At 44.1% G+C, this 12,795-nt stretch overlaps 1 protein-coding gene across 9 annotated transcripts in view; it reads left to right on the plus strand.

The window, feature by feature from the left end:
• NTM (neurotrimin) overlaps window positions 1-12,795 on the plus strand; it is an 813,345-nt gene that overhangs the window by 659,911 nt on the left and 140,639 nt on the right. For all 9 annotated transcript variants that reach the window (XM_053367507.1, XM_053367508.1, XM_053367509.1 and 6 more), the window contains one exon: window positions 6,907-7,139. In XM_053367507.1, coding sequence (XP_053223482.1) covers window positions 6,907-7,139 — 233 coding nt within the window. The remainder of the gene's footprint in view (window positions 1-6,906; window positions 7,140-12,795) is intronic.

Here is a 12,795-nt window from a genome sequence, read left to right on the forward strand (position 1 = left end):
CAACTAATGAAGAAGCAAGATCTGTTGGGGACCTAATGCTGTGAGGCCCTCCTCCATCCCATGCTCACGTTGTATACATGTGAAAATAAAGCCGCATATCCTTAAGACACCAGGAGCCTGAACCCGTGCAAGTACCGGTACTTGGAATACCCGGAGTCTCTTGCTTTTTGGAGTTTGGGGCAGCATGTAACACCATATTGTTTCGTTCTTAAAAACTGTTGTTCAGTTAGGGAAGCTTTCTATAGAAATTTCTAAAGAATGAGCAAGACCTGTTAGAGTCGTCTTCTGTAACACTTTGTTCCTCTTCCTGGACTGACTTGACTCTCTTGCGAGTGACTTTTCTCCTTTTATTTCCCGACGCAAAACACTACTTGTTGGCCTTTTTCTCGCTTTCTCCTCGTTGCCATGGCTCTGCAGAAGGATGTTTTGTTTTTTTATGATTGTACCTCTCTCTTTGTCTGTGCATGTGAGTGAGTGTGTGCCTCCCCCCTGTGTTTGTGTTTTTGTGTGTGTGTGTGTGTAAAAAGACTTTGAGATTCCTAGAGTTCAACATAACAAGGGCCGATTCTAAGCTTGCTGTTGTTTGCATCGCCACAGCTGCCAAAGGCAGTGAGGTCTAGGGGATTGGGGAGCGAGGCGAGAGGCACAGTACTCGCTGAGCTGTTTTGAGCTCATCCTGTCAGGAAAGGCAAGGATCAGGCGGCAGCAGCCTTGAAGTGGAGGAACGCAAGCGGGTGCACCAACGGAGCTCGTGGAAAGATTTCCGTGCATAAGGTGGTTAAAGGGAGCTGGAATCCTGCACCCAGTTTAATGCACAGCTAAGTCCTGCTGGAAGAAATGGGATTTGTATGCTGCATGGAAGCTGACAGCAGGATTTGAGCCGGCAGGAGTGAGCCAAAAATAAAAGGGGGAGGTGAGGAAACGGGGGGAGAGAGAGAAAGAGAAGGAAACAGACCCTACAACCTTCTGTAGCTGGTGCATTTGGTGTTGTGGCCCCACTTGGAACATGCAAAATGCAAAGAAAGACACCTCCCCTTGAAATTAGGCATGATTGTTCTCAAGGAGGGTTTGCGACGTGTCAGGGTTCTTGATGCATTTCCTGCCTGTCCCTTTTTAAACAGCAGTGATTGCTATCCAACCAGTGTTTTGCTGAATGTTATCCTTTTGGCCAGTTGCCACAACCGGAGGTTGATGATTGGAAGTGTTTGCATATGTAAAAGATTGCGTCTTGTGAATGCAGGTGGATCAGTTAACTAGCAAGGACCCTAATTCTGTAGTCTGGTTGTAGCCAAGGTACAGAACATCATAGTCTAAAGCATACCTAGGGCAACTTTGTGTGAAAAAGGGCTCCCGTCACACCCATCAAAGGCTGTTCAGTACCTCTCTTTGGCAGCATATTTTCAGTGTCAATAAATTAAAGACTGAAACAATGCAAATATATGACTGTTCCTCTGAGCATATGAAAAGTGTATTTTCTTCATTGTTGGAGAGAATCTCCATATACCAGGACTTAAGGGGAAGGTATCTCTAATCAAATGATGTTCTTTGTCACCTATGTATTTATGCATTCACCTCTGCTTCGATTGGCAGAATTGGCGCTGTTACAGGTGCCACCTAATATCCCTTCCACATTTGCAAGAGCTCCATCTTTTAGTTTGGCAGCACCTACACTTTGGAACTCCCTGCCTGTTGATAGCAGGCATGTGCTTTCACTATACTCTTTTCACTACCTTCTAAAAACATCCTTGTTTAGGCAAGCCTACCCAGATGTTGAGAAAGTTGATGTGGGTTTTAATCTGCTTTTAGTCTATTGTTATTTTAATGTTTTGAAACTTTAAATTGTTGGTGTTTTATTGATAATTTGATTGTTTTATCTTTTTGTAAACCTCTTTGAGGTGTGGTTTTTGTTGTTGTTGTTTTACAACCAAGCAGTATGTACATTTTACGAAATAAGTAAATAAAATAAATTTAAGCATTTACATATGGGTGGCGCTGTGGGTAAAACCTCAGTGCCTAAGACTTGCCGATCGCATGGTCGGCGGTTTGAATCCCTGCGGCGGGGTGCGCTCCCGTCGTTCAGTCCCAGTGCCTGCCAACCTAGCAGTTCGAAAGCACCCCCGGGTACAAGTAGATAAATAGGGACCGCTTACCAGCGGGAAGGTAAACGGCGTTCCGTGTGCTGCGCTGGCTCGCCAGATGCAGCTTGTCACGCTGGCCACGTGACCCGGAAGTGTCTGTGGACAGCGCTGGCTTCCGGCCTATAGAGTGAGATGAGCGCACAACCCTAGAGTCTGGCAAGACTGGCCCGTACGGGCAGGGGTACCTTTACCTTTTACCTTTGATTTGTCCAGGATTTCTATGTGGTTTGCCAAAAAATGGAAAAGGAAGCCGACAATGAAAACATATCAAGCAACTCAGTCCCCATTCAGACTAAACTGGGCAACATGTCTTTCACTCAAAGCGAAGCACAGAGGATCCCTGTGACTGAAACCTTGGGCTCCTGTCCTTCTGGGGACCGTAAAAACTAACCCTTGTGTTGGTGCTTGACTCTGGAGCTTTAAGAAGAGATTGTGACCGGTGTGGGGTGGGCATCCTGGCTCTGTGCATCTTGGGGCCTTGAGGAGCGTCTCCATGTGATAAGGGGAGATTGTGTGACCAGGCGCTGTGAAGGGTGAAAACACTTATTTCACTGCATCGTCATGCGTTGCCTGTGCCCCGCTGCCTTTCAAAAGCACTTAAATGCCCATTTGATGGAGGGAATGGTTGGATTACACACTGTCTGCCTCCATTATTGTCCACAGGTCCCTAGACCTCGGCATTTCACAAAGGTCAGGCATGAGGAGAAGGGGAGAGAGAAGGGGAACTCGAAAGAGATTTTTTTTCTTAAATCCTTCTCGCTGGCATGAGAAACTTCCCACCTCTTTTCTTCTACAGTCAGAAATATATCGTAACGACAGCATATCTCTCCATCTCTAGAAACCCTGTTCTTAAACTGTTGCACTAGCTGTCAATTCATTTCCAGAACCATTTTAAGGAGAGAGATATATATATATATCCTTAAAAATTCTATCACTGCTACTTTGAGAGGGCACCTCCTTCCTATATTCTCCTTGTATCCCCAGAGGCTCCCCACACATGAACTCATTTTCCCGGATCTGTGTTTAAATCACTGAGTCTGCTTAGCCAAGTCCCCAGCAGTCCTGTATAGGGAAGTTTGCGATGTTTGTGTTTGTATACTGTGTTTAATATGTTGCAAGCCACCCGGAGTGGCTGGGGCAACCCAGTCAAATGGGCAGTGTGTGTGTGTGTGTGTGTGTGTGTGTATGCACACTCTTCCTATCCATGGTAGCCCTGCATCTGTGTATTGTTTATATGTACTTGTGCTTGGTGTTCATGGTTTGTGATCTGCCAGGACACTGTGCTGCGCCATTCCTATTGAAAATAATGGGAACTGTGCAAGGCTGAGTCTCAATTAAACACTGCTATTAAGCAAGGCCTTGTAGTATCCTGGAAATGTTGATGTGCCTCTTTCCTAAATGGTGGGGGACTTGCCTTGGTTCATTGACTGCAGCAATCTGATGTGCGGTCCATTAGCTCTACTTGTGTTGGGTGACATCTGTGTAATATTTGGTGATCCATCAGTTGGGAACCCAGGAATCAGCTTGTATCACAACCACTGTTAAAAAAAAGAAGATGTCGACGACGACGTAATGGAGTAAGCAGTGGACGGAATACAAACACTCTGTCTTTAGCGTGAGCAGGTTTTACGTTTGGACATTATCCCCCATCATTGGCCTTTTAACATCGCTCTTCCTCTGAGTTATGAGGGCTGTTAAACATAAAGCATGCTTTAAAGGGAGCCTCTTCTCGGCCAGCTTTCTCGCTGGAGGGGGGTTGGTGGTGCTGTCAAAATGAGATGCCTTGGCGGCATGCGCTGCCTCCGTTTAATAGTGCCATTCAAGATTTGGGATCAAGGACAAGTGAGAAATCCAAAATGCGTCAGATAAAGCGCTCATGAAATGAGGTTGCAAAGTGGTTGATATGCAAGCGAGGAAATCTGGAAAAAAATGTGCTGGGGATTGCAGTACATTGAATGTGACTGGAAACAGCTGGAAATTGACAAAAAAAATCCCCCAGTCCCACCTCTGATTGGGAACATGAAAGTTCCAATTCAGATCTCAGTGCTTTGGAGTGACGTGAAATAAACTGTCACTGGAAATGTTGACGTCCTGGACGTTTTATTATTGTTGTTGTTTAATTGGATTGTATGGAAATGAGATTTCTGTATATTTTATGTTGACGCGATATGCACTGAATCGAACAGTGCCAGAGGAAAGGAGGATGGTGGTTTCAAATAAGTCTTTATTCTATCCAATCTACTTCTATCATTCCTGAGCTTTGGCCATGTTGGCAGGGGCTGGTGGGAACTGGAACCCAACACTATCTGATGGGCCACAGGTTCCTAATCCCTGCTGTTGAGGAACTGTCAGCCTTATCTACCCAACATACTTAGGATTGTGCTGCACAACCCATAAAGTTCAGCAGGGTATCTCCCTAGTAAGTGTGGATTGATGGGTAAGGGAAATTGCTCAGTGGTGGGCCATCTCCTTTAAATTCAGGTGGTCTCAGTTTCAATCCCTGGTTTATCTCCAGATAAACCTGAGAATGACACCCTGTCTGAAATCTGGATAGGCGCTGCCAGTCAGAGCAGACAGTACTGATCTAGATGGACCAATGGTCTAATTTGGTATAAGGTAACTTCCTAGATTTCTGTAATTAGAATGCAGACCTGTTTTGAAAACTTTTCAAATATATATAGTAGATTTTTTGAACTATTTATGAGATTTCTTACCTATCCTTAACCATAAGATCCATAAGATACAAGGGTGAGTTACAACGAAGGATGGTCCGAGAAATTCAGTTCAGCTGACATCTGAAGGTGCACCTATCTAATTTGTACTATCCACCAAGATATGCAAACCAAAACTCAGCGATTCTTTAAAATTCACATTTCTCTGAATTTTGCAGTGCAGTTCTCCAGCCAAGTAATGTGTACAGAAATGCTGAGGTTGAAGTGTGCATATGGATATATGAATTCATATATAAGTGAACGTAACAAACAAAATGCCTTTGCAAAGAATTATGTGTTAGGCAACATTGCATTCAGGAATGTGTAGGTGAGGATAAATTCACACTACCAAGCTGATAAATTTTCACGAGGAATTGTGTGGGGTTTTTTGTCGTAAATCACAAACTGATGTGGAAATGTGGAGAACTGAACTAAGTCTGGAAAAATGAGAAACTGAGAGGGACCGAAATTGGCAGATTCACCCGCCCCTGGTTACAAGAGTATAATAAAAGCTAAAGGGACCCCTGACCATTAGGTCCAGTCGTGGCCGACTCTAGGGTTGCGGTGCTCATCTCGCTTTATTGGCCGAGGGAGCTGGTGTACAGCTTCCGGGTCATGTGGCCAGCATGACTAAAAGGCTTCTGGTGAACCAGAGCAGTGCACAGGAACGCTGTTTACCTTTCCACCCGAGCAGTACCTATTTATCTACTTGCACTTTGATGTGCTTTCGAACTGCTAGGTTGGCAGGAGCAGGGACCGAGCAACAGGAGCTCACCCCGTCGTGGGGATTCGAACCGCTGACCTTCTGATCAGCAAGTCCTAGGCTCTGTGGTTTAACCCACAGCGCCACCCATGTCAATACACAGTTTTAAATGCAGTCGGTCTTCAGCTTACACAACAGTTCAAATCCAGGGGTCCACATGCAAAAGCAAAAATGAATAACATGTGGAAAACCCCTGAATCTCCACCCCATTTGACCATCCCTTCCTGTCCAGGGCAGGACATACCCTCTGTCTCACTTACTGGGCTCTGAGAAGGTTGCGTGAAAGCCCTGGCATGACCTTCTCAGAGCCCTGTAAGCAAGGTGGAGGGCTCAAAAAGCTCTTTCTGCAGCAGGTTTTCTCTACTCTCCAATTATTTATTCATTAGCTGTGCATCTAAGGTTGCTATCACATAGATAAACTGCAGGTCCACTGTACATATTACACACACAAGTAAAATTATCCTAACCAGAACAGAACAGAACAGAACAGTATAAAGCCAATATGAGAGGTGGCTTCCACAAAACTCTCAAAGGTGCATCTTTAACATACAGAAGCAGCTGTACAATGAGGCATCTGGATGCACCTTTGTGGGGAGGAGGTTCCACAATTGGAGGGGGTGTCACAGAGAAAGCCCTCTCCCAACCCACCATTCCCTGCACTTCTGAGTGTGGTGGAACAACCAAGATTGCATCCCCCCCTCCCTTCTGATCTTAGCACCAGAGAGGGTTGGTGGGGATGAAGGTTTTCTTTCAGATGTTTGGAGCCTAATTTGTACAGAACAGAAAGTTCAGGGAAAAGTTGCATGAACTTTCGAAGAAGTAAGAACTGCAGAGAAGTTAGTGGTGGATGCTGGCAGTGACCATGCATGGGGAAAATTAAGGGAATGGACTGGAGGCTTTGAGATGGCCAGGGAAGGGTGGGCGATCTTCCTTGAAAATGGTTTCTGGGTACCAAAGGGGCAGCTTAACAAGAGCTTGAAGGTGTGTGCCTCTGAAATAATTGATATTCTTTCCTTTGGAGGAGTGCCAGAATGGATCTGAGGGTTAAGGTTAAAATTTTTAGATGGAGGAAGATGTCCAGAGTGCAGCCCTTGGATCCAAGTAAAGTGCTGACATCTCCCTCTTGGGAGAACGGAGGTGCCGGCTCTGAGAAAATGCTTCTCGCAGCAAAGCTAAAAAAAGGAGAGAAGGGAAGGGGGGAAAGGCACAGTGTTGGAAATCATATAAAACAGCCTCTCAAAAGGCCCACATGCTGGTGATGACCATCTCTGCCCCTTTCTCTTTCTGAATCCAGGTGCATTGTGGATAACCGAGTGACCCGGGTAGCCTGGCTCAACCGCAGCAGCATTCTCTATGCTGGCAATGACAAGTGGTGTTTGGATCCGCGAGTGGAGCTAATCGCCAACACCAAGACTGACTACGCCATCCGGATAAACGAGGTGGACGTGTACGATGAGGGGCCCTACACCTGCTCCGTGCAGACGGACAATCACCCCAAGACATCACGGGTCCATCTCATCGTGCAAGGTAGGGGCTCAGGGAAGCCTGAGGGTTTCGTGCAAAAAGTGAGTTCCTAGTTCTCATGCTGGAACAAGTGTTCTTGAAGGTGCGAAAGCATAAAAACCATGAAGAATAATCAACCCATGTAATACCTTCGCTCTCTCTCTCTCTCACACAAGCCTTCATGTTTTACTTCTCTGCCCCTTAGTTTTGCTACTCTTAGTTTTGACTGTGCAAAATATAAAGTTGTTTGCCTAGTTGAATGGCATGGTGGCTTGGATTGTGCAGGCTGAAAAAAAAATGTGTGAGTGTGTGAGAGAGGGGTGTGGGGATCTGTCCATTTTTGTTTCTTATTCTCCCATTGTAGGTTCAGTTCTCCACATTAACACATCAGTTGGTGTTTTTTTTTTAAAAAAAATAGAAATCCTTGTGAAAATCCATTAGCATTTTGGTGCAAATTTCTCCTAAGATGCACGCCTAATAGTACACAATTTTGCCTAATATATGCACATTTCTGCAAAGCAATTTCACCCATTATTGTGCATTTTGATGTGTTATTTGCACTAATGCATGCGCATCTTACCCTAGGATATGCATGTTTGCTGCATTGCCAAAATCTGTTGAAGTGCAAATTTTGAAGGGCGGCTGGTTTTCAATTCACCTATTGATTCAGAAAGTGTGAATTAGGTTGGTTCGCCTTTAAATGGCAACTCAATTGCATTTCTCCCCCATCCTTGCTGGGGAGTGAGGGGAACGTGTGATGTCTGTGAATTGCTGCACTCTTAGTGCACTAGTGGGGCTACTGGGCAAGAATTAATGTTGCGGGGGATTCTAATCCATTTGCCATCAGCCATCTCTCTAGGATTTGGCTGGAAGCCATCTTAGCATGACACAGTAGCTTGACTATTGGAATCTCATCTTGGGCTAATTTTCAAATGCTGATGGGTGTATTGATTTGGAAACAAGCTGGGTTAAGAAAGGCATTGGTCTTGTACACCAAGCCGACCTGAGCTAATCCGCTGTCGATATGTTGGGGCTGAGCGTTATTGACAGACTAATGAATAAGAGACCAAAAATAAAAAAATAAAGAATAAATTCCAGGACTCTTTTTCTCTTCTTTTTCTTCCTCTTAAAGCAATCAAGGAAAAATAAATAGAGCTGGCACTCCCCTCCCTTCGCCATCTCCACTGCCCATGAAACAACCAAAAATAAAAAAGAGGGATGCATTTTCTGTTTATCTTGCAAACTTTTATTACCTGTCCAGATTTCTTAAATCAAAGTCAATCACATGGAGGGGGGAAAATGTTGAAGCTGCAATCAAGCAGCTGAGGAGGTGTAATTATATTGGATCCATCCTCAAGCTGGTGCCTTGTTTCCTGACCCCAGCCCTTGATATCTTCTGGTATTTAAAATCAATCCTGCCTGTTTGCAGTGGTTGTTTTCTCTTCATTTCATCCTGTTTTCTGGAAGGAAGACATCTGGTTTCCTCAAGAAGGGAATACATAATGGCAGCTAAAGATTTGCAGCTCGCATGGGGAAGCTTTCGCAGGCTGTATTGCCTTCTAGGCAACCTTCTCTAGGACACCTGCCAGTCATGGACAGGGCCAGAGGCAAAAGTGGATGGAGAAACTAACGTAACTTTTATTTTTGCACAGTTGGCTATTTTCTACAAAAATTCACATGCCCCTCTCTACATACCCTCCAACTTTCCTCCAGTGAAAACAGGGACATCTTATTCCATAGTAGTAGTAGTAATTGTATTATTTATACCCCACCCATCTGACTGGGTTGCCCCAGCCACTCTGGGTGGCTTCCGACATATATAAAAACATAAGAAAACATTTTTTTTAAACTTACCTATGCAGGGTTGCCTTCAGATGTCTTCTAAAGGTTGTACAGTGGTACCTCGGGTTACAAATGCTTCAGGTTACAGACGCTTCAGGTTACAGACTCCGCTAACCCAGAAATAGTACCTCGGGATAAGAACTTTGCTTCAGGATGAGAACAGAAATTGTGCTCCAGCAGCGCAGTGGCAGCAGGAGGCCCCATTAGCTAAAGTGGTACCTCAGGTTAAGAACAGTTTCGGGTTAAGAACAGACCTCCAGAATGAATTAAGTTCTTAACCCAGGGTACCACTGTATAGCTACTTATCTCCTTCGCTCAGGGGTCGCATAACTCCATACCCTCCAACATTTCTCCAATGAAAATAGGGATGCCCTAAGTAATAGCAGGACATTCTGGGACCAAATCAGAAACTAGGATGGCTTCTGTAAATCTTCTGTCCCTGGAAAATAGAGACCTGTGGGGAGTCTGGTCTCTATCCTCCATCCAGGCAAGTAAGAAAAATGATCAGAGTTCAAGGACCGAATCTACCCAGGCAAAATCTCTCAAAGATTGGGAAGGAGGCTGTGAAGAAGCACCAGTGAGTTGTGTGGCCTGGGGAGAGAGGGTGGCTAGGAAGTATCTTGAGGGCCAGATAGAGAGACTTGAAGGGTCACATTCATGCCTCACACCTGAGGTTCTTCTGCTTTACAGGATATTGCTATTTTAAGAGATGATGTGTCCTGGTATCAAACCTGGAAGTCTCTCTTAACTGTCTTGGAAGTGAATATTTGGAATTTGGAGTATTTGCAATTCTGCAAGTGTTTGTGGGTGTTTAAAGGCTGGTCAATGAACTGTTATCATTTCTTGAGCAGATTGAGGGAGATATAGAAGAGGGCAATGTTATTACTCTATGAATTGGAAATAATGATGATGATGATGCCATGGTAGTGTCATGTGGGCAGGTGTATGGAAGAAAGCACATGCTGCAACAGTTCACAAAGGAAAATAGGGCTATGCTTGTAAAATACTCCAAGGTTCATTTCAAAAATCACCCCTAGCACATCCCCCTCCTCTTATGCATTGCTGAAGTTTTTGCTCTGTGTCTTTTTTAAAAAAATTGCACTTATCTTTTCCTCCATGGAGCTCAAGATAGCATACATGCTTCCCCCTCCCTTTCCTCTCTTAATCCCCAGAAACACCCTTTGAGTTAGGTTAGGCTGATAGGCAGTGATTGGCCCCCAAGAGCACCCAGTGAGCTTCATGTCCAGGTAGGGATTTGAACCCCGGACTCCCAGGTCCTCATCTGACACTCGAACCACTCCATCATCCTGGTTCTCTTGTAAATGGATGCAGCATACTTTTCAGTAGTCTGTCCTGCAATCACTTCTAAATAATGGTGTTTGTTCTTTTTGGTTAAAGATATACTAGAAGAGGAACAAAATTGTCTGATAATATGCTTTCACTTTTTCCAAATATATACCTCTCCATCTGCAGTGTAGGAAATGACAGGCTGTGCACCGCATGATTCTCTAATGTCTATGAACGGGCATTTATGGCTGAGCTGAGATTCTCTCCACCACTACCACCACTACCGCCGCCCCCCCCCTGCCAAATTCCACACACCCATTTGTGAGTCTTCAAATTTGGGAGACACTCCAGCTATTTTCAGCTATGAGCTGAGTTTTTGAGAAGTGTCATGGAACTCAGCAACACTCATGCTGGCTGCTCACAGCTTGCAATCCACACTTAGAGTCTGCTCACATGGGCTAATGTCAAGCCAGATTTCCCACTGCCTGTGCTTTGCTGTGTCATTGACGTGTGTGTGTGTGTCTAAATGCAGAACATTACATTTATCCAGTGTTCCAGCCCATGAAGATTATTCTTAATATTGATTCCATCATTTAGTCTGTTAGATATGCCTCCCGACTTTGTGTCTTCTGCAGATTTGAGAAGCAACCACTCCACTCCAGACCTTCTTCCAGTTTGACTCAGAGCCATTAAGATGCATTTGTTGGGTGTGGTTGCTCGACCAGCTAACAATAGTGTCCAGCCCACATTATACCATCTTGTCAACCAAGTTGCCATGGGAGACCTTATAAAATGTGTTTCTGAAACAGAGGTATAATAGATATGTGGAGTTCCTGACTACCTGGACCATTAACTTTTCCAGGCTAAAGGTAAAGGGATCCCTGACCATTAGGTCCAGTCGTGGACGACTCTGGGGTTGGGGCGCTCATCTCGCTTTACTGGCTGAGGGAGCCGGTGTACAGTTTCTGGGTCATGTGGCCAGCATGACTAAGCCGCTTCTGGCAAAACCAGAGCAGCACACAGAAATCCATTTACCTTCCCACCAGAGTGGTACCTATTTATCTACCTGCACTCTGGCGTGCTTTCGAACTGCTAGGTTGGCAGGAGCAGGGACCAAGCAATGGGAGCTCACCCCGTTGCGGGGATTTGAACCGCCAACCTTCTGATCGGCAAGCCCTAGGCTCTGTGGTTTAGACCACAGCAACACCCACGTCCCTTTTCCAGGCTAGTAACTGCCAAATAGGAGATAAAGTTGCCCTGGCATTATAAACACCTGCTGACATGTAGTAATCAAGGTACTGTTTTCTAGATATCCATTTACCTACAGGTTAGGAGTGAAGGAGATATTCCAAGATATTGGGAAATTTTGGAAAAGGAAGGGGACAAACTGAGATTGCAGAGTTTTGAGAAATTAAAAGGGAAGGTGAGAGATTGGTTGCATTATCATCAAATAAATGAAGCGTTTAAAGTGGACAGTAAAATTGGCTTTCAGGTGGAAAAATCAAAATTGGAGACAGAACTGTTAGAACCCAGTACTAAGAATTTGTCAAAGATGTATAATTTGCTGCTGAAATGGAATACAGAAGATGAAACGGTTAAATCAGCTATGATTAAATGGGCTCAGGACATTGGTCATAATATTTTGTTTGCTGATTGGGAAAAGTTGTGGACCACCGGGATGAAATTTACGGCATGTAATGCCTTAAGAGAAAATATTATGAAAATGATCTATAGGTGGTACATAACCCCAGTCAAGCTTGCAAAGATTTACCATTTGCCTGACAATAAATGTTGGAAGTGTAAAGAAAAGGAAGGTACATTTTTTCACCTTTGGTGGACGTGCCCGAAGATAAAGGCATTCTGGGAAATGATCTATAATGAACTTAAAAAGGTATTTAAATATACTTTCACCAAGAAACCAGAGGCCTTTCTCTTGGGTATTGTTGGCCAAGGGGTGTTAAAGACAGATATAACTTTTTTTATGTATGCTACAACAGCAGCTAGAATACTTATTGCGAAGTACTGGAAGACGAAAGATCTACCCACACTGGAAGAATGGCAGATGAAGGTGATAGACTACATGGGCTTGGCAGAAATGACGAGCAGAATCCGAAACCAGAGAAGAGAAACAGCGCAAGAAGAATGGAAAAAATTCAAGGACTATTTAAAGAAATATCACAAAGTTAATGAAAGTTAGAATGATGATGGACTGAAAGTAAATGGTTACTATTAGTAATGGTTAAGACAAGGAGAACAAGGAAGGTTAGCTTAAACTTAAATTTAAAATAAGGGAAGATTCGCTGAGTAATTGATAAGAATTTGGAATACAGAAAAGGGAGGCATGAGGAAGTCGGGGAAGGAAGGTATAAGAAATTAGGATATGAAATGGTACATGTTTTTTTGTTTTGTTTTTGTTTCTGTTTTTGTATGTTTATGTATGTTCATGTATGTTATGTTTATATGGAAAACTTTTTGAATAAAAATATTATAAAAAAAAAAAAGGAGTGAAGGAGAGGGAGAGGTGACTCAGTGTGTCTGGGGTCTTGGCAGC

Source organism: Podarcis raffonei, chromosome 15 (genome assembly GCF_027172205.1).
Source record: "Podarcis raffonei isolate rPodRaf1 chromosome 15, rPodRaf1.pri, whole genome shotgun sequence".
In the NCBI taxonomy this organism is placed as follows: domain Eukaryota; kingdom Metazoa; phylum Chordata; class Lepidosauria; order Squamata; family Lacertidae; genus Podarcis; species Podarcis raffonei.